Source organism: Sitophilus oryzae, unplaced genomic scaffold, assembly GCF_002938485.1.
Source record: "Sitophilus oryzae breed Bouriz unplaced genomic scaffold, Soryzae_2.0 scaffold_1188_pilon_pilon, whole genome shotgun sequence".
NCBI lineage: Eukaryota > Metazoa > Arthropoda > Insecta > Coleoptera > Curculionidae > Sitophilus > Sitophilus oryzae.
The window spans coordinates 811823-833849 of NW_022145824.1; the positions used below are offsets into that span (position 1 = coordinate 811823).

The window sequence follows — 22027 nt, forward strand, 5'->3', positions numbered from 1 at the left end:
AGGATTATTTAAGAAAAAACATCTGTCGTCGCCGTCGCGTCGGTGGAGTTCGTGAATATCTATACTAAAATTTATGTAGAGGTGGGAGTAGTTTTTACTCTTTCCGTAATTTTTCTTGATTTTCAAAGTCAAAAGTTAAAGCACCTATAGACGGAGAGCCAACATAAAAAAAGTCTCTGAATTTACCAAAGCCAATTTTTACACAGTTAATACAGTAATTATGTACATACATATACCGTGGTCAATCAAGCGAAAATTAGAACAAGGACCTCTGGGACGTGGTCAAAGTTGTGAAGATAACTTAGGTAATGCACAACGAATTTACTAAGGCTGAAAATCGTTATACATTATTATATATTATACACAAAGAACTGCAATGTTAGTCAGTCACCTGAATAGCGGAACAGTGCTGGTCAGTCGTCCCCAATATACGTAAAAAAAATAATTATATAATTTTATATAATAATAATTTTTATTTTGACATTGATCGATGTCCGTCAATAAAATTATAATCCCAAATCAAATATTAATAAATAATAATGTATATTACAAACTCACCTTTATTTTTTTCCTAGAATCCGAAAATCAATTAATATATAGGGTGTTCCATTAGAAAAAACACAACTTTGATGTATAACTTTTTTGGGGACACCCTGTACAATTCTATATATTTTTATAAAATGCTTTCAATTAACCTACATAAGCTGCCAAAATTTCATTTCAATATAAACTACCGTTCTCCTTGGAGCTTCCGCGGCGTATGGGAGGCGCCACCCTGTATAACGTATTCTGTGTTCAATATCTTAATTACTTTTTACTTATCAAGGCATATTATTTCAATAAAAAAATATCTCAACAGGAATTTTATCGAGATCTAAAACATCTGACTAATTTTGTATATATCGGGAGAAGGTTTAGTTACACAGTAATTTGCGACGAAAACAATTCTCACGTTTTATGGAGGTCGGTCATCAGTGAAGTATCGCGATTAAGTCGATGTATACCGCCAGTCTAAAAACATATTTCATCGCGCCTAGACATGAATAAATCGTGTAATTTCTCGATAGACGAGCTGTCGAAAGTCTTGAAGCATACCGGTTCGGAAATTATAACGTTCGAAACGGAAAAATGCGACTTTAACGAGAATTTTACCGTTATCAAAGTGCGAGAGTCGGGTACATTGAAAACTTTCTATCTGTTAAAATGTGAAACAAGTCAACTGCCTCCATTCGGTAACCAAATCAACGATCTAAGTAAACTTGTGCGTGCCCAATTCGTTATAAGAGACACATCTAATCAACATTACCTGGCTTTCCCAGAACAACACTTCACAGATGTGAAATTTCCAAAAAGAAATGACCTGAAACATTTGGAAGTAATTTTGGAAAGTTTAGCACAGTACCAGGTCAATTACCTGATTAATAAAGAAAACAACTCAAGATTTAGTAGGTACGATATTAAAACTATTGGTGACAAAGGATCAAACTTAGAAATTGACAAATCCGTCTTTGATAAAGAATTGAACAAATTAGAAAAGAATTTCAATAAGCTTCTTGGTGATGAGTTAGTTGTTAGAAGTATCGGAATAAATACAGGAGGCAATATAAGTGTACTTATTAACGAAACAGGAAATTCCGCTCTATTTTTAGAAATAGAAGAAGGACGGCTTATTCCTCCAGCATATGACGCTTTGTGGTTCATTTTTCTTTTAAGCGATGAAAATTTCAGAAAAGTTCACTTCAAAGAACTGGTAACGAACTATTTTCAAAAACTGCAAGATTCTCTTAAGAAATCAAAGAATGATTTGGGATCTAAACTAACGACGGAATATAACGAATACAGTATTAGAGTGTTGTTGCCCATTATAAAACTTAATATACTTAATAAGGTTCTTGAACAAAATCATAAAGAACTATTATCAAACATCGGAAATTTCTTTAAGTATCCCTTAATAAATCAAGAAGATATATACGAAACAGTTGAGAACAAACTTAAGTCGTCTGACTATGAACTACTTGGATACAAAATGACTCCCTTAAGTGAAACTAACGGACACCTTGGTCAGTACTACCACTTATATATTAACGTAAACTTTCACGGTAAGCTTCAATTGCTTACGTTATTTGCAAAATTTATTATTGTGCCTACAGAAACAATGGAAATGTTTGTAAAAGCGGGACCTGCCAAAAAGGAGCATTTCTTTTACAGCGAACTAATTGGTTTATTTGAGAAAAATGGAATGGGGCAACTTTTAGATTTTGGGCCGGCGTGTTATTTGAGCAGAGTTGGTTGGTTAGTTATTCTGGATGACTTAAGCGTAGAGGGATTTGTTGGACTGAAACCGAACAATGTTTTAGATTACAAAGGACTAAGTGTTGTTGTCGGGAAATTAGCGAAATTTCATGCTTGCAGTCTTATTTATGAAGAAATCATATCAAAACGCAACGGAAAAACTTATACGTTTTACGATGATTTTGAGTATATTCTAAACGATTCCACTTACGTCGATAATGATCAAAATCCTTTTAAGCCTATATTCGATCTTTCTAGAAGTGCTCTAAAATACATCATCAGGCAATTTCCAGATTTGACAAAAGACCTGAAACTGTCAGAAGAAGAAATCTATAAGCGCTTTGACGAGATGTATATGAAGAACTTTGAAAAAATGGTTCGAAGCGAGAAACACAAAAACGGGTTGATTCACGGAGATATGTATTTAGGAAACGTATTATTGTCATTCAATAAAGATAAAACAGTAACCGACGCCATTCTGGTAGATTTCCAGCTATTAAAATACTGTCCGCCTACGTATGATGTTTTATTCTTTCTCCATGTCGCCTCTACCAAAGAAACAAGAAATAAGTGCCTGACCAAACTCTTGGATGAATATTACGACCACTTATCGAACCATATAAAAAAATTTAATATGGATCCAGAAATAGTTTACCCGAAAGAAGGATATCGTCAAAGTTTGAAGTTTATGAAATCGGTAGCTTTGATTATCGCCACTGAATACAGTCACGTGACACAGATAGATCCGGATTTTCGAGAAGAAATTTTCCACGATCAGGAAAAATTCGATTATTACATGCACAAAAATCGAATCGAACTGATTAACATGAATTGGTCAAACGAATCGTATAAATCTATTTTAAAGGGACTAAGTGAAGATATTCTTGATCTAATTGTAAGTCAAGACTATTAAAATGACGTTGTGTTAAATTTTAATACCATATTTTTTTCAATAAAACTGTGTTGATTTGATTAATATATTTTTTTATTTCATTTAAATATCATCTGTAGGTACAGGGTCCGACAAAAGTGCGTCGGGCATGTACATAGCTCCTAGAATAAAAAAAAAACTTGGGAATTTTGTTTAAGTGCAAACCTAAAGTATGTGCCAGGATGTATTTTAGGAAAAGAAATTCTATAGGGTGGCTCAAAAAAGTGTGAGTGGATCGGGATTACATGGAACACCCTACATGTTATTGTATTTTTGGCTTCGTATCAGATCACTTTACATAATCCTAAGATACGAGTAAATATATTTTGATAATTTCGGAGATACATATTAATAAATAAAAATATATATTTTTTAACCTTAAAAAAATTATTAAAAATACAAGTACTGTCCTGAAATTAAAACAATATTACGTATTTAGTTTAGATGGTCTGTACTTAATTGAAAGTGGAACACCCTGTATATTATTTTTCAATAGATGGAGAAGTAAAAAAACCAAACCAAACCAAAACATTTTTTGTTTTTAAAGTATTTCAAAATTTTTAACGGCTTTAAAATATTCACGGTTTTAATTTCAAAGGGCATTTTTTACGGCAAATTTTTATCAAGGTCACCCAATGATTTTCCCGTCGTACCTATTTTACCGATGAAAGAGCCATATTATGAAATAATAATAGTATCTGCAAAGCCATTAAAAATTTTGAAATACTTTATATTTCTTAAATATAAAAAATCTTTATTTTTAACTCTCCATCTAATAATATACATGGTGTTCCATTAAAAAAAACAAAGAAACATTATTTTATATTTAAAAAAAAATTTAAAATATAAAATAAGAACGAAAGTTTAACGTGGAATTTTGAACACCCTGTATGATTTAAGATTACGATATTTATAGCAAGCATAGACCATGTAAAGTAAATACTTAATATAGTTTTGATTTCAGAATAGTTCTTGTATTAGTAATAATTTTTTAATGAAGGTTAAAAAATATATATATATTATTTATTTATTTATTAATATCTCTGAAATTATCAAAACATATTTACTCACATCTAAAGATTATGTAAAGTGATCTGAAAGGAAGCCAAAAATGTAATAATATACAGGGTGTTCCATTAAAAAAAGCATCCCAATCCACTCCCTTGGGCTACCCTGTAGAAGTTAAAAAATTTTCTTGAAATACATCCTCGTACATACTTTAAGTTTCCACTTAAACAAAAATTTCAAGTTTTTTATTCTAGGATCTAGACCCGACGTACCTTTGCCCGACCCTGTATAAAACTGAATGTCACTTCCGACCTGAACATTAGACAATAAAATAGAAAACTAAAATCATAATATAATATTAGCATACTCGTATGAGGGATTTCGAAAGCTATATACCTACGTTATTATCCGTTATTTTACTATCTGAATGTCAAAAATACACAAAAAACATATACTCTGTAAAACTAAATTTAGTTTGTACTTTTTCATTAATTATATGGTACTAGTGCAAGTATCCTACATTCTATCAAATATTAATAGTCTAAGAGCTAGCAACGTTTTCGAGGAAGTATTTTAAGAAAGCTGGCTCTTTGATATATATTTTACTATGCTCTCTGGAACAGCATGCGGCCCGTCTGGGTGCCGATACCCGTTGCGTTCCCTACTGCGCATTGAAAGAAGATCTTATATTTTTATTAGTCCCTTAAATTCTAGTATTGACTATAAACCGACCGAGTCTCCATAGTTCAGCGCGTAGAAGTTCAGAGTTTGAATTCGGGTCAGGGCAAAGACTTTTTTTATTTTATTTTCGTTTATATTCTGATAGTAAAGTATTAAATAATTCTGGTGATTGATTAAAAAAACAAATATTTTTTGCCCTGACCGGGATTCGAACTCTGACTCCTCGCTTGATAGGCAGAACCTCTACGCGCCGAGCTATGGAGATTCGGTCGGTTTATATTCAATACTAGAATTTAAAGGACTAATAAAAATATAAAATCTTGTTTCAATGCGCAGTAGGGAACGCAACGGGTATCAGCAGCCAGACGGGCCGCATGCTGTTCCAGAGAGCTAAATCGACTCTTACTTAGTATCTAAATCGCCAGTATCTAAATCGACTCTTACTCACGAGATATCCGATCTTATCTGGCCTTGAACCGGCGTGAATGAGCAGTGTGTATCAATAGATTTTACACTTTTGCCTTTTTTTGGACAACAGCACGCAGAGTTTCTAACCGGTCACCCGTCCATCCATTAATATCGCCTTACGTCGCTTAACTTCGGTGTTCTAATGGGAAACGGTGTTTCGACGTAGCTGGGCCGTTGCCCTTAGATGCATAGACGTGTATCAAATACAAGGTGGTAAGGTGGGATATTTTGAAAAAAAAATAGAAAATTTTACTACCCTGTATCGAAAGAGTTAAGATGTTTAGGAGAAGTTTTTTTAAGAAGTTTTTTTCTTAGGATAGGGCCAAAAATCACCTCCTTAAATATTAGCATGTCATTAAGGAACACCTTGTATAATAAGATAACTATTATGACTAAATCAAAATTTGTGGAGCCATATAAAGCCGTAACTGAAATATTATTATCTCCATGCAACAAATATACCATATTCACATTGCTACAATAGCTAAAGCAAGACCATTACGCCAAGGCAGTTAGCAAAAATAGGAGACGTTTTTGCAATGAAGCTGATTTTTTCACAGATGATAGTACTCATTAACAGTACTCTGTAAAAAAAAGTTACACCTCCTAGAGCGCTTGCTTCCTCCGCCATGTTGAATTAAAGATAGCGTCTGAACTATTCTCTAAAAAATCGTAAGTTTCTTATTTATTAACCGATTTTCGTCAAGTAAAAATCATTACCTTTGTTTTGGGCTAACGAATTAAATAAAAATATAAAACTATTTTGACAGGTTGTTTTTCTGTCAAAAATAAAAAAAGGGAAAATAATAAAAGAAATCGACTCGCTTTTCTTCAATTTTTTTTGAACTGTACTCCGTAGCAAAAAAGGTTAAAGAATATGCGCTCTTTTGTTCTGATTTTGAAACAGTCCTTGAGTAGTGCGGGAGATATAGTGTATAGAGTTAAGGATACTTAAGGATACAAACAAAAATAAAACTTATGCAGGATGTAAAAATACTTTATTTTTTGCTCGATTGACATAAAATATAAACAGTTGCCTTTGGTTTGGTGTAAGTCACTGGGAAAAGCTCATTGCCACTGGCAAACCACCCCCACTCAAGTGGATCTAACTCGTTTCCTCTCCTTGTACCTGTAAATATACTCTAAAAACGTGTTGATTACTGGAGTCTTCTGTGGGAGGAAGATTTGCCAAATCAAAATTAGATCCCAAACCTTGTGTTCTCAAAGTTCAATTTTGGCCTCAAATTTTTTGGAAATTTTCCTTTTTTGCCCTTTTTTAAAAATATCTCCCATATCCTTCATTTGTCTGTAATTAGTTATACATTGTTGAATAGAGCATAGGTGGTGCTCATTAACGTGAGTTTTTTTTACTTCTTAATATTGTACAGAGTGTTGTAGAAATCGATCCAAAGTCAAAAATTTGCAAAATCTAAAAATCCTTAAAATCTCGAAAATGATAAATTGTAAAATGATGGTTGACCCCTGTGTGGATAGAGCTTGTGTAGCCCTACAATTGCTCCATTTAAACTGTGAATGAACCCATCTAAAACGAATAGTTTTTAAGATTTTTCGAATAAAATTTTTCAGTTGTCGATTTTCGGAGCATACCCCTTTGAAAAAAATCGATTTTTCAATTTTTTGTACTTTTTTCCCCTGAAACGTGTAAAGTGCGTTAAAATATAAATATTAATAGCATTTTTATCTTTTTTTGCATTATCATGTATTTTAAAAAATTCCCGAAAATTAAAAAATCGGTTTTTATTTTTTTTTTCTCGCCCTGTATACGACTTTTTGACAAACTTTGTTATAAAAATAGCTTCTCTTCATTCTCTTCCTCCTTAATATGGAGTTTGTTTGAGGTAAATCGGTTAAACAATAAGAAAGTTACAGTATTTAAAAAAATATTGTGTCGGCCATCTTTAATTCAGCATGGCGGAAAAAGCAAGCCTCCTACTAGGTGCAACTTTTTTTTGCAGAGTACTATTGATGGTTAGTATCATCTGTGAAAAAATTAGCTTGATTGCAAAAACTTCTCCTAAAGGCCATTATTTCACCTAACTGCCCTGGCCTGCATTGTTCCCATTACTATTGTATTATACAGCAGTTGTTTAGTTTCTCTGAAGATAAAAGAAACACTGTTTAAATTTATCCTAAAGTCTGTACTATTTAAATAAAATAGTTTACAAGAAATATACTGCAAATTATATAGATATGTTATTAATTTTAAAATAAGTTTTTATTTATTTTCGTTGAACTGTATGATAAAAAAACGGCCTCCAGTTGGCTGGGAAATGAACATCGATGACATTCCCAATATAATTTTACACATAAAATGAGAGCGATCTTCATTTTATAGCCGTGGCTGACGGCGTTTTTTCTTTCATATTGTAGAAGAGTTAGTAGATCTACATTATAGGTATGTATGCCATTTTCTGAATATAATTTTTGAAATTATCCACAGGTTGTAAACAGTGTTATATTGAGATTAAAAATTCTGATGAGAAATATTTCGCGTATTTTTATATTGGATGTTTGTTTATTATACGGCAAGTAAAAAATACTGGCTTTCAACCAATACGTAAATATCTGCTAAAGTTTATTGATTGATTTACTTTGCTCTCCTACTCTCTCTAAGTTGACTTCTGTAGTTGATTGATTGAATTACAATGCTCTTGTACACTTCAATCAATTTTTAGAGACTTCCTAAAGAAGTCTCTAAAAATTTGATGTGTCAGTCTCTAAATGGTCGAGTCCAAATGCGACGAATCAGTAAAGTGTAAGACAAAATCACCTATAACCTGAATCGTTTTGTTTATTTGCAGGTAGAAGATTTGGATATGAGAATAGGAGTACATTCTGGATCAGTTCTATGTGGCGTGTTAGGTTTAAGAAAATGGCAATTTGATATATGGTCTTCTGATGTTCGATTGGCTAACCACATGGAATCGGGAGGCAAACCAGGGTAAGGTTTCTATTTTTGGTTTATTTCTGTACATGTGTATGGTATTGTATAGTATAGTGTCACAAAAGGGTATTAAAAATATTATTATTATCACGAGTTTGTCTAATATTATTGGCCCCAATATTAATTCCCTTGCTCCAACGATTGTCTTAACGATAAGTGCTACTTTCTACTCCACCTTCTATAAAGCTATGCTAATAAAGCATATCTAATAAAACATTTAAGAATGCATTAGGGATTGAGCTGCGCCCCTAACATTCTGCGCTGGATGTATATCATCATAGTAAGACCCATGATTACCTATGGAGCAGTTGCTTGGTATACAAAACTAGAGCAACATACAGCAAGGCAAAACCTGTGCAAAATCTGGCATGTATCTGCATCACAGGTGCCATGAGAACATGTCCAACAGCAGCAATGGAGGTCATTTTAGACCTAACACCACTGCACATTGTCGTCGGTAGTGTGCCAATGCGACAATTATTAGAATGGTCTGATTTGGTTGTAAGAAACGAAAACCAAACACTCCGAACCAATGGGCACCTACCCCAGTATCCTTGAGGCAGAAATTTACGCTATCGAAAGATGCGCACAATTTATCTTAGATAGGAACTATTGACACCAGGAAATTGCCATCCTATCCGACAAGCAGCACTAAACGCGATCAACTCAGTAACCATCAATTCGAAGTTGGTCAAAGAATGCCTAGAGAAGTTCAACAAATTAGACAAAGAAAATAAAGTCCTCCTACTCTGGGTGCCTGCTCACCAAGGGATAAATGGCAATGAAAAAGCAAATGATCTAGCTAGGAATGGAGCGAACACTCCACTAACTGGACCAGAACCGTTCTGTTTCAAACGGGAACCAACTGGAAGCGGAACTGAAGAATCTGGAAGACTCCATCCGTAACTTGGAATGGGTATCCTCCAACGGTCTAGGACACTCGAAAAAGTTCCTCAGAACTTACGACCGAGAAAAATCAAAGGTTTTCCTTGATTTAAGTAAAAACAATTTTCGGATTGTCGCGGGGTTTCTAACAGGACACTGTCTCCTCAACGAACACCTCAGTAGGCTGAAACTGAGAAACAACGGCGAATGCAAATTCATAAAACACCAGAACACCTTATCACTGAGTGCGCCGAGACGACGACCATTCGTGCCATGAACTTTGGTACGGCTGATGTCGAGGATGGAGAGCTGACCTCTGTGGAACCGTCTCAGATACTGGCTTTTGTTAAATTCTTGAGACTGTATGATGAGTTATAACTCGTTATAACTCAAGAAAGGGGAACACACAATAGATCTGTAAGGTCGGGTTGATTAACTCCCCTCCTAAACATTCTACATTCTAGGGATTGAGCTACTACGATCGGTAACAGAGAGTAATAATACCTACTTGGCTTTCCCTCTTTGTTCGGTACATCATACTCTACTGAAGATTGACTGTACTCTTCCTACACAGGGAAATCGACATTCAAAGCCAGTCGTTGCTGACTTGATATCACTTATCTGCTCTTCGAAATTGATGAGACGATTGCCGAACTTGAATGATGATGATAAAAGGAACTTTAAACAGAAATCAGTTGGTTCAAACATATTCCTTATACATACGCACTAGAGTTCAGAACCAGGAAATTCCGGTACCGAAAGTATCGGGAATTCTCGGTTCTTTTGAGACCTTAAAGAACCGAGACTCGAAATTATTAATTTCCGATTCATTCGGTGCTTTCGAGACTCAGTAACAATAATTAAAACAATATTTTATGTTACATGGGAAAGTCCATTGATACTTTATAGCGGTCGACAGGGCCGTATCTGGGGGGGTGTTTTGGGGGTTCAAACCCCCCCCGAAATTATGGCCGAAAATTTTTAAAAAGTAATGATCATTAAGTAAGTAAGAACGAAACAAAAAAAAAAGAAGAAGAAGATGGATGAATATCAATGACTAAAGAATACAAGGACATGTAACGCCCATATACGGGCTGCAGCAGAATTTGTGACCTTAGACGCCAACTTTTTAGACATAACGAATGAATCATCAGCTGGTCATCAGCGACAATTTTAGCGATTTTTAATAGTTGGTTGTGTGTAGTGAACTTTGTATAAACTTTATTACAATGGTAATTTGTTCAGCTTTTAAGTGTAAAAGGCGCAATGATAAGAAAGAGCCAGAAGTTACGTTTTATAGGGAAATAAACAGTCCCCTACACCTTTTTAGCGTTTTTTTTTGAATTCGATAATTATTTTTCTGATATTATATGTACTTGATATGTACTATACGTCGATACTAGTTATGTACCTTTTGTTAACATTTTAATACGTTTTTTTCGTAATTAATTAGTATGATACCCCCCGATACACCATAGGCGTAGTGAAAACATATAATATCAAAAATATAAATATCCCTTCAAGCGGCAATGTTAAGTAAAATATGTGCCACGGCACTGTTTGGAAGAATGGTCACAGTTTGGTCTCGAGTGCTATTTGTCCTTGTATTTTTTAGTCATTGATGAATATACATTATAGACCCTAACCTCACTTTTCCACTTTGAAACCAAATGTTATTTTCGATTTTCGACTTTCAACATTCAAGTGTTTAAAACAGCAAAAGTTTTACAAGGACAAGATTTTGAATGTTGTGTGTTTTGCTGGTCATTAACGTGATTAACGTTTGTTATTGTTCTGCTATTAGACAAAGAATTCTTGGGCTATGACACTTTAGCGGCAGAACTAGACTTGTGGCGGCAAAAATGGAAGCAGCTACCTGCAGTCGACCGATCTAAAAACGCCATCGAAACGATAATCGGAGTGTAACCAGTGTATATTTCCAAATATATACATTTTATTAATGATCCTAGCAACTCTACCAGCGTCAACAGCTACACCAGAAAGGTCTTTTTCAACCCTAATGCCGCAACCGCGCATGTGGTATTCGGCGATCTCCGATCGAAGCTTCGCCGATTTCCTATGTGTGTGGATGAGGAAGTCGGAGTTCGGCGACTCGATCGGCTACGAGAACGAGCGCTCATCTCTATGTTGTTGCTATCAGAGCCCGCATGTGTGGATGGAAAGGCGAAGTCCGATCACGAGCGTTCGGTAGTTGACGAGCGAGCGCTAGGAGTTCGCTAAATGCCGCATGTGCGGTTGCGGCATAAGACGATTGAAGGACTTCCTACGTAACTCTACAGGTCAAGAGCGATTGACAGGACTTGCTCTATTAAGCGGACATAGAGAAATAAATATCGATATCGAAGAGGTAGTCAATCGTTTTTCCAGGGAAAAGACCAGTTTATCCTTTAAGATTAATAATTTTTACCTGTTACTTTTTTAAAATGTTATTTTCAATTAAGATTTGAGTGTAGCCCAAAGCGATTTTTTTATTATGCTTTTTTCCTAGCAGCTTTTGTAAAAAGCCAAACCCCCCCCGAAATTTTGGTCTAGATACGGCCCTGGCGGTCGAAATCAAACTCTACTAAATAAGTAGTGAAGCTATCTCTGTTCTTTTTAAGTTCCTATAATGGTTATTCGCAATTATTAAGTTGTTATAGGCGTTTGCTTTTTTAACATGTTAAATCGTTTTCAGTCATCTATCTCCAGACCATAACCACGAGTTATCTCGTTCTTCACCAACTATCATCAGCGCCCGCTCCGAGAAAATTCGTCACGTTTGCGTTGACATTTGTGGTGCTGGGCATCAGCAATAGACTACTATAGTAGGATATATCAGTAGTGTTTTTTGGGACAAACAAATACATGTTATAAGGCATATGCTGATTTTTAATACATTCTGACTCATTATTATGATTTTTACGCCGTTGTGTCCCGGAAAGTTTCCTCTCCAAATGTCATGGAAATCAACGTGTTAATTCAAAATGTTTCTTATTCAAATTTAGTTAAGTTTGTTTGATTTAAGATTTAAGGTACCTATATGTTTTTCGTTTTTTTTCTTCCCTTGTGTTCATTTATGTTCACGTTAATTTTCACATGACTTAATAATTTGATATTATTTCTATTTAAACTAAATTTTTTATCAATTTTACTTTTGAAAACTATCCTATTGCTTGGTGATTGACGAACTGCGCCATTATCGAAGAAAAATTTGCTGGTATCGAAAGTACCAAAAAAATCGGGATATCCCGAGTCCTTAGCTCCAGCGAGTCCAACAGCACCGGTTGCAGAAACCCTATTTACGCCAGCTAAGTAGTTCCAGTGAAGAACGAAACGTGTGTAGATTTTGCATTTCGTGGACCTGTTTGCAGTCAGATAATATTAAGTGTCTTTAATTCACTGAATTTTACATCAACTGTTCTAGAATTTTTACTACCGTTTTGCAATTATAAGTAAATATGATACTTCGAATACCACTTGCTCTACTCTAGATCCATATTTGTGTGACACTTTTTATTTGTTAACAAACATGTTCAGCTTTGAAAGTGTCGAATAATTCATCATATTATTTCAATTATAGTAGCTAGTAGTATTGGTTCACGGGTTACAATTTTTTTATGAGATTTTTTAAAGTCAAAAACTGGTGTAGATAAAATTATATAAAATTTTGACATTTTAACAAGTATTTAAGATTTTTATCTCATTCTCCCATCTCTTACTATCAAAATAATGATAACCGTGAATTATATCTCAAGTAAATCAAGTTCTCGACAAAGTGTATATCTATTAGACTTTAGTCTGTAAACTTTGTTCACGAGGTGTATTTTTATTACTAAAATTAAATGTGTTCTTTGAACTTATAATATGATGGATACTACAGACTATTCCTTATCGCAATAATAGAATTATTATATCTTTCACTTAACGGTGGTTTTATATGAGAACAGAAAAATTATTGTATTGTTCTTAATTTTAAAAAATTGTGGGTAATAATAACGAATTAAACTACATTTATGGATAAGATTTTTACGATAATTTGTGGTGTGATAATGTAATAATTTGATGTCTATTAAATATTAAATCACCAGAAAGACCTGATAAGAACTTATATTCAAAAATTCAAATAAATAATGTCTGGTATGTCTTATAAGAAGAAAAAAATTACAATCCTTATGTATCTACAGACATTTACAGACACAAGAAAAATCCGTACCTGTAACTTTGTCAAACGGCAAGACTGAAATATAAATACTGGTTCATAGTAGTTGAATATTGGTAGAAATCCTCTTGTATTTTTAGATTTAGAAAAGGAATTTGACACAGTACCTCATGACTTCTGTGGAAGCTGAAGAGGAGTGGCGGATCTGTTTCAGAATTATCTAACATCACGAAAACTATTACTTTGTAATTCAGTAGTTAGTAATGAGAAAGTTCTGCGATTGGGAATTCTAGAGGGACAATATTCTATTTCAGACTTATATAAATGGCTTATTAAATGTACAGAATTCCAAAGTTTTAACGGTCTCGTATGCAGGTTACACAGTGGAGGTAATTACCATATGTGAGCAAAAAATTCTTTATGGGTATTTCGCCACTGCACTGCAAGAAAAATCTACAAAATAAAATAGTTATTTTTTGTAAACATTTCTGCGTTAAACCTAAACGGACGCTGCTTGTGAGAAGTTATGTTTACAGTTATAAAAATTTGCCTAACAAAGAAAAAAATGCTTAACGTTTCGGAAACTTTATCTCTTTTCGTCGTGGGAAGCAAAAATATACGAAGAATAAAGAAAAAAACTATTTAAAATATTTAAATTGAACTATTCCAGAACACTTTACTTTTTAAAACAGATACATCTACCAGAAACCGTTGATACTTAGGTTTAACGCAGAAGTGTTTACAAAAAATAACTATTTTATTTTGTAGATTTTTCTTGCAGTGCAGTGGCGAAATACCCATAAAGAATTTTTTGGAGAGATGAATCCGCCACATAGGTATAGACATTTTTTACCATATGTGATGACAGCCAGTACATATTTTTTTCCAGATGAGAGGCCCGGTTAATTTTTAGCCGACCATACCAACAGGTATGGTAGGCTATTAGGATCGGCAAAAAAAAAGTTTTTTTAATTTCACTCAAAATGAGTTACTTGGGTCATAAATAAACTAAATACAAAATATTTTCATGGTGTCTGTCTGTCTGTCCGTCTGTAACACGATAACTCAAAAACCGCTGAACCGATTTCAAGCAAATTTGGCCATTAGTTTTTGGTGGGGTTGGGGGTTGGTAAGGAGGTATGGGAGGGGGTTAAAAATTTTAAAAAATCGTAACTCCAAAATTACAGTAGCTAGCGAAACGCGGTTTTCAAATTAAGATTAGGAATAATATTTGCAACAAAACCCATAAATATATAAAAGCTCAAAGGGTTATTTGTTACATCCATCCCGCCGAAACTGCTTTACCAATCTTGATGATTTTTTTTTAAATGAAAGGTATATATGTCTAGATTTGTTATGAAGTATTTTTAAATTGTTGAATGGCTATTTCTTTGTGTAAATTAACTAAATATTAAAACATACCGGAAAAACACCTACACACAATACCTCCAGAAATAAATTATTTGTCATTGTCAGTGGTTTGTCAGTTAGATTATATATCAAGTTTTTAGATATTTTAGGGATCAGTGCATACAGCCAGCTTTAGATACATAAATATTAGAACAAAGGTTCGTTTAAACGACATTAGTGAATTAGCTAGACAAAGCGATTTTAGGAAATTCATCCTCTTAGAGAGTAAAATTATGCCGGAACAATTTGTTGTATGAAAATTCCTTACTATGTGGTCTAGAAGAATGAAATCCTACAAAAAGAATTAGAAAAGATTTTTGAAATTCATCAACTAAATGGGTAAAGTTAGTAAAAATTTATATAAAACTTGGTGACCTCTGGATCACACACATAAAAATTGGCACAAAGGATCATTTAAAACACATTAGTTAATTATTTGGATAAAGCGATTTTATGAAATTTGTAATCTTAGGGAGTAGAATAGAGAATGAAAGTTTGCTGTACGAAAATGCATTATTATAACATCTAGCAGTATAAAAATTTATACAAGGGTTTATTTAGTGACACATCAATAATATAAACGAAATATTTCTTCTTCAATTATCCTTCAAGGAATAAAAAGTAACTATAAATAGAGTATTAATGCTTTTAATAAACCAAAAAAAGAGATGAAAAATAAAATCAAGGGAGTATATTAAATAAAACGACAATTGAAAATTTCAAATATTCATTTGAAATCTTCGTATTTCAAAACTATTTATTTTAGTAATACAGTTTATATGGGACCATAGGTAGTGGTTCTATCTATAGAAGGTAAATAATCATTTCACTATTTATTATTTTGGAGAGATTTTATTTTTTCAGATTTTGCAAAATTTCTCTAAAATTGACTTTGGTTCGATTTCGAAAATAATCTATATATAAATATGAAATAAAAAACCGCCCTGGAAGATCGCCATCCACCCTCTATCCAACCATACATAATTAGTTTCAGTCAATGGAAGTAGTTAGAAAAAATTGAAAAAAAGTGTTAAAAAAAGCAAGATTTCAAAAACATTTTGGAGCCAAAATTGAACTTCTTTGAAATACTTTGATTTCGATAACTTCTAGAATTATTAAGATTTTTTATTTCAGACGGCTCTAATCAAAAGTTTTATTTTTGGTATACAAAGTGTGTCATAAAGTCATATACAGGCGATGAAAAAATTAAAAACGGTTTTTAAATTTTCGAATTTTCTTAAGTACATAATAATATTTAAAGAGAATAAAAATGCTCTTGAAATTGGAATATTGACGGCTTTTTATAAATTTTAAGTAAAAAATATGTAATAAGTCAAAAATAACAATATCGATTTTTTGTCGAGCGAGTCTTAAATAAGTGCAATTATTCTTAGCGGTAGTAGGTATATTTGACCCCAGAAACACGATTATGAGTTTTTAAGCGAATTTTTTTTGAAAATTTGGAATTTTTTGAAAAACTTTTTGAATTTTTTTTAGTTTTTAGTTAAAAACCATAATTTCTTGATAATATGGCAACATAGATAGGTAGTAGATTAAATTTACAAGACAGAAAAACCCGAAAAGCTGCAGTGGTTCTCAAAATTTAAGCAAAAAATATATTTTTTTGGAAATTTTTAAAGTAAAATAACTCAGTTATTTTGGAGTTATTTGAAAAACGGTAAAGAGAAAATATGGTTTTTTATCGAGATCTACCAGCCCTGAAAATATTTGCACTTATTCAAGACTTGCCCTGTCTAATACCCAGAAAATCGACAATTAATAACTTTCATATGAAATACGAGTAGCTCTAAAACTCTTAAAAACATAGTTTAAATAGGGCATTTGTAAGGCTCACTAGCTCTATATACAAAGTAAATCATTTAAATCAATGCATGAACTATTCGAGGTGTAACACGAACGTAGTCGCGGGGAAAACCTAGTTTGTAATAACATCAAAATCAGTCAAAGTCGCAGTTTTCGAGATAATTAACATATTTTAGTATGGGCTGCTAATATACGTGCCTCCCGGCGCCAATTTTTTTGTCCAGGTTTAATTCTAGATATTTAACTTCCTTCGTCAAAGGAATTGTCTCACCAAGAAGAGTGAGCGGTATCAGTTTGTCTATTTTCTTTCTTCTGGTGAATGATATGATCACGAACCAAAAGCTCATGGCACAACTGGTTTTGTCGTCTCGGTGCACTCAGTGTTGAGGTGTTTTTTACATTTTCCCCACAGAATCTGTATTCGCCGTAGTTTCTTAGCTTCAATCGACTGAGGTGTTCATGTGACCCCATTGAGGAGACAGCAAATATTGTCCTGATAATCCCCGTCAAAAAGCCGAACTAAACTGATACTTCAGTTTGTAGTTGTTTTGATCCTCTGCATAAAATAGTGCATCTCCAGAAAAGTTAGGTTAGGCCTAGTACATTTCTAACTTAACCTTCTTATGTTTGTATTAATTTTCAATGGTTATTTTTCAGGCAAGTACATATATCGGAAGAAACGTATAAGTGCTTAAACGGGGATTATGAAGTTGAACCAGGCAACGGGCAAGAGAGAGATGCGTATCTCAGAGAGCACAATGTTGTAACTTATCTAATCAAACACTGTGAGCCGATGATACCAAGACGAAGACTTGCATCAAGACCAAGGTAATATACGAAAGTGTATTAGAATTTTACTTACTGTAAAGATGTCTTCTTAACAAATATTAGGTGTTCATATAAAATCACCAATAATACTCTAGTCGAATGGAAATATAAAAATTTATTAAACAGAATTTGAATGTAAAACGAGTAAATGTATGGTTTAAAATAAAATCCTAGGTCGACTCAGCCTTAAATGAGTACTTGGGATTCACAATCCTGAGGTAATAATAGGCGGTTGAAGCGTAGTGCTAGCCACATTACCTTCCTTGTATACCGAACGGCTCTAGTATAGCAAGCTGTACCTTGCTACTCCCAAGGCGTTAAACGCTATATACGGGAGCTATTATTATTATAAAATAAAATCCAATTACACGGACACTTATATTTAAATGCCATGTGTAATAATCTAAATATGTATCAGTATCAGATAAATATATTGTTAGGTTTTACAATAGGACATAAATGTACAATGCAAATTACTAGTACTATAAACTATAAAAAAGGTCTTAAACAAGTGCAAATATTTCTAGGGGTAGTAAATTTCGACCCCAGAAATACGCCTATGAGTTTTTTTGCGATTTTTTTTAAACACTTTCAACAAACCAAACTAAAATCAAAATATAACAATATAATATAAATACAGCACAAGATTAAAAATTTATGAACATAATCTGAACAAGATCAATATGTTACAGACCAAACAAAAAATTTACGATTTCAGAAAAGATGTGCGAAAAGTGTGTGTGTACATATATTGCAGGGTACAAAAATACTGATTGTGAGATAAAAAAATTCTAATATAACTACCGGCGGGAATTGATAAAGACAAATAGAAAAATTAGACTACCATTCCTAATTAAATTTTAATACATGGATAATAGAAAATAAAACAAAACTTATTGTCGCTCGAGATTCCTGGTTTCTTTTACTAAGAAACTCAGGTCGCTAAGTGACAATAATCATTGCGAATACGTACACTGTAATCGAAAATATTATTTTACTATGACTTAGACGGTCACAGATTTTCACTTTTTTAAATGAAATTACTTTAGAAATATTTTAACAGTCATAGTCTAGTTTGCTTGATCTTTTTGGTTATACCTCGGGTTATACAGTATCAAAAGACCATATTTTTAGCAATTAAATAATAAAAACACATAACCTTTCCGATACACTACAATTCAACACATTTAATCAACTATAAATCACAAATAATACGTCAGGAAACATAAACACAGACAGCGTTCAAACGACCGTGCTGAAGTGTCTCCTCACACTGGCGCGACCGACAGCGGTCCGTGCTTATCTTCCCAAAAATAAAATCAATTTTGTTTATATAATCATATTTCTAACACGGCCAATTCTGACACAGACTTGGCTCTCGAAGTCCTTCTATTCGAAATCGGCTATTGAATATCAGAAAGGAATTCTTCATTGCTATCCACCAAAGGTGATATTCTGAGTAGTCAGTTGTTCTTATAGGAATTGGTATCTTAATTAGAGAGGTTTCGTTATAACGAACCTAGCTACTACTCTATTAACTGATCAATTTGCTCATAACCTTCCAATACTTACAAATAACTTTCAATACTCATTCATTACAAACAAAAATATGTTTCTTCAATCTTATATGTTACATGGCATATGTTACACGTTACCATGCTTTCAATATGTACACATTACTAACAGTGCAAAACGTCCATGCTTTCAACACCTAAATATTACAACAGTGCAAAGCGTCCATGCTTTCGACCCTCTACAACACTGCAAAGCGTCCATGCTCTCAACACTCTACAACAGTGCAAAGCGGCCACGCTTTCAACACTCAACAACAGTGCAAAGCGTCCATGCTTTCAACACTCAAATACTACAACAGTGCAAAGCGTTCATGCTTTCAACACTCAAATACTACAACAGTGCAAAACGTCCATGCTTTCAACACTCAAATACTACAACAGTGCAAAGCGTTCATGCTTTTAACACTCTACAACAGTGCAAAGCGTCCATGCTTTCAACACCTAAATATTACTAAAACATTACTAAATTATTACATTACTAACAGAACTCACACACTCACACATTACTCACAGTGCAAAGCGTCCATGTTTTCAACACATATTCATTTCTAACACGTGCCATTCTGATATCAACATTAACTAATTATAATTAATATTTTTATCATCATTTTTTTTAATATTTCTGCAATACATATCAAAACTTAATTAGACAATGAAATAAACAAAACTAGTTCAACACAAAAAATAAACAAAACTAGTTCAACACATATACAAAAAAATAAGTGCCATCTCAATAATGCATCTGATCTATTAATAATTTGCGTTTTAAAATTAGTTAGTTGAAATCCCTTGCATAAAACCCCACAGATAAACTAAACTTTCAATTTTTTGCATTTTGAATAAAACAAATTGAGAAAAATAGAAACAAACATAACAAATGCAACTGTTTTCTTCAGGATCATTCATTTATTCGTATATGTAACGAATAATATTACTATTTACAAGTAATAATTAATAAGTTCAGTTAGAATGTTTAATTTTCCTAATAGTTTAATAAAATAAAAACATAACGCTCCTAACCTAACCCTATAACAAAATATGGCATGTATGACATAATGGCTAATTTAGCCAAAACAACAAAACAAAACTATTTTAACCGGCGAGAAATAAATAAAAAACAGCAGCCTTGCAAACAAAAACGACAATATTTATCACTTCGCCTGAATAAATACCGATCAATATTTTTTTCTTGACAAAAACTTTCCTGTATTGCTATTTGTTATGCAATTAAAAAAACTTATTCAGAATTAAAATTTAAATGGTGTGGCTAATATTTTAAACCAACCATTCTGTACTAATGTATTTACCAGTAATAAACAGATCATTAAAACTTATTCAGACAATTTCAGACTATAAAAACTTAATTAAACTTAAATCGCTATGAAATAATGCAGAAAATATTTGTTTTAATAGCAATCACTGTAATATTTCCCTCCGTAACTTTATACAGATCTGTTTGGGCTCTAAAACTGCTAAACGTTCCAACTGCTTAATATAAACGCTGCAATGCTCAATCTAAATGCGGCAATGCTTCTGAGTTTTGCGACATGACACCGTGACTCATTTTCTTTAAAAATTTACTTTATTATACTCAATTGATTAACTGAAATATTAACTTTTCGTACTCTTCCAAAGCCACAAACAGGCAACCAATACTTTCGATTTTTAAACCTAATTAGAACCTGTGTCCTTATCTTATTCAAATGCATCCTCCAAGTTTCACCATGCCACTCAAAAACTTATTGTAAAAGTAAGCCCTATCCCACTTCTGATTTTAAGTTAACAAACTTTTAACTTTTCCACTAATTATAGTTCAAAATTTGCGAGGAATGTAATTTTGGCCTTTGATTATCATTTGTCAAGAAAAACTTTGGTTAGAAATCAAAAGTTGATTGTTTAATAAGCTAAAAATTAGGCTTCCTCTATGGATAGAACTGACTACCGCAAGTTGTTGCTAGGATAGTCTGTTAATTTTATTTGTATTAAAAAACATCGTCAACTTGTATTAAAAAACATCGTAAACTAAAAAGTATAAAGTGTAATTGAAACCACTAATTTATTCCACTAATTGCGAGGTTCTGAATGAAGCTGTAGTTTAAAATTGAAAAAAAACTATTTTTTTTTGGAAATAGATTTGTGTGTCTAGAGACGGGTCTATCCTTTTTTAATCTTTCTATAATTAATGTTAAGTTTTGACAGACTTTATGTTACTTTTTTAGTAAATGACGTCTAGAGATTGACCTCGCCAAAATTATCATCGATTGTCATTCCCCAGCCGTCTTTGACGCCGTTTTTTTTTCGATCACAAGATTTATATCATTAGCTATACTCGTAGACGTAGAACATCCATAGTACTTCTTTGTATGACATTTTCTCGTCATAAGGGAGGAAAGTATACTGAAAAAAATAACATTTGAAATTTTTTTCGGCCAATATTTACTAACATTACCTAAAATGTATTCATTTACAATAAATATTAATTTATTTTAATAAGTTGGTGTTATTGATTCTTTTTCTAAAATTTATTTGTAAGGTAGTCTTTGTTTCGAGTGCTTCGATTTAATAAAAATATATTTGTGTTTAAAGCATTAAGCCTCATTCAAAACCTCCAAATTAGTGACCAATCAGATACACTTTCTAGTTACAAGATCATTTACAAAAATATATAAACAAATAGAATTAAACTTGATAGAATATCCTAGCAACAACTCGCGGTAGTCAGTTGTATCCATATAGAAAGCTTGTCTTTTCAAAACCACAATTTCTCTTGACGGATGTTAATCGAAGGCCAAAATGACTTTTGAGGTATAATTAGTGGCAAAAATTAAAAGTTTGTGAACTTTTTCTACTAATTGAAAATTACTATCACTAATTTTGATGTTCTGAATGCTTATATTGAAATTAAAAGGAACAAACTTCTACACTTATTGAAACCACTAATTTCGTGGCTCTGAATGAAGCCAAGCTTTATTCAAAATCTAAGCATGAGACAATAATTTGAC

At 32.8% G+C, this 22027-nt stretch overlaps 2 protein-coding genes across 3 annotated transcripts in view; both read left to right on the plus strand.

Annotated features, from left to right (window-relative positions):
- Window positions 1-22027, plus strand: part of LOC115891600 (adenylate cyclase type 8-like) — a 286870-nt gene that overhangs the window by 240511 nt on the left and 24332 nt on the right. For both annotated transcript variants that reach the window (XM_030912111.1, XM_030912112.1), the window contains 2 exons: window positions 8203-8342; window positions 17281-17451. In XM_030912111.1, coding sequence (XP_030767971.1) covers window positions 8203-8342; window positions 17281-17451 — 311 coding nt within the window. The remainder of the gene's footprint in view (window positions 1-8202; window positions 8343-17280; window positions 17452-22027) is intronic.
- Window positions 899-3268, plus strand: LOC115891601. Its single transcript, XM_030912113.1, has one exon. It carries the CDS (start codon window positions 1040-1042, stop codon window positions 3203-3205), a length of 2166 nt encoding a protein of 721 aa, XP_030767973.1. The 5' UTR covers window positions 899-1039; the 3' UTR covers window positions 3206-3268.

Coding starts and splice junctions, on each gene's coding strand:
- LOC115891601 (XM_030912113.1), top strand. CDS start 1,040: ATGAATAAATCGTGTAATTTCTCGATAGACGAGCTGTCGAAAGTCTTG.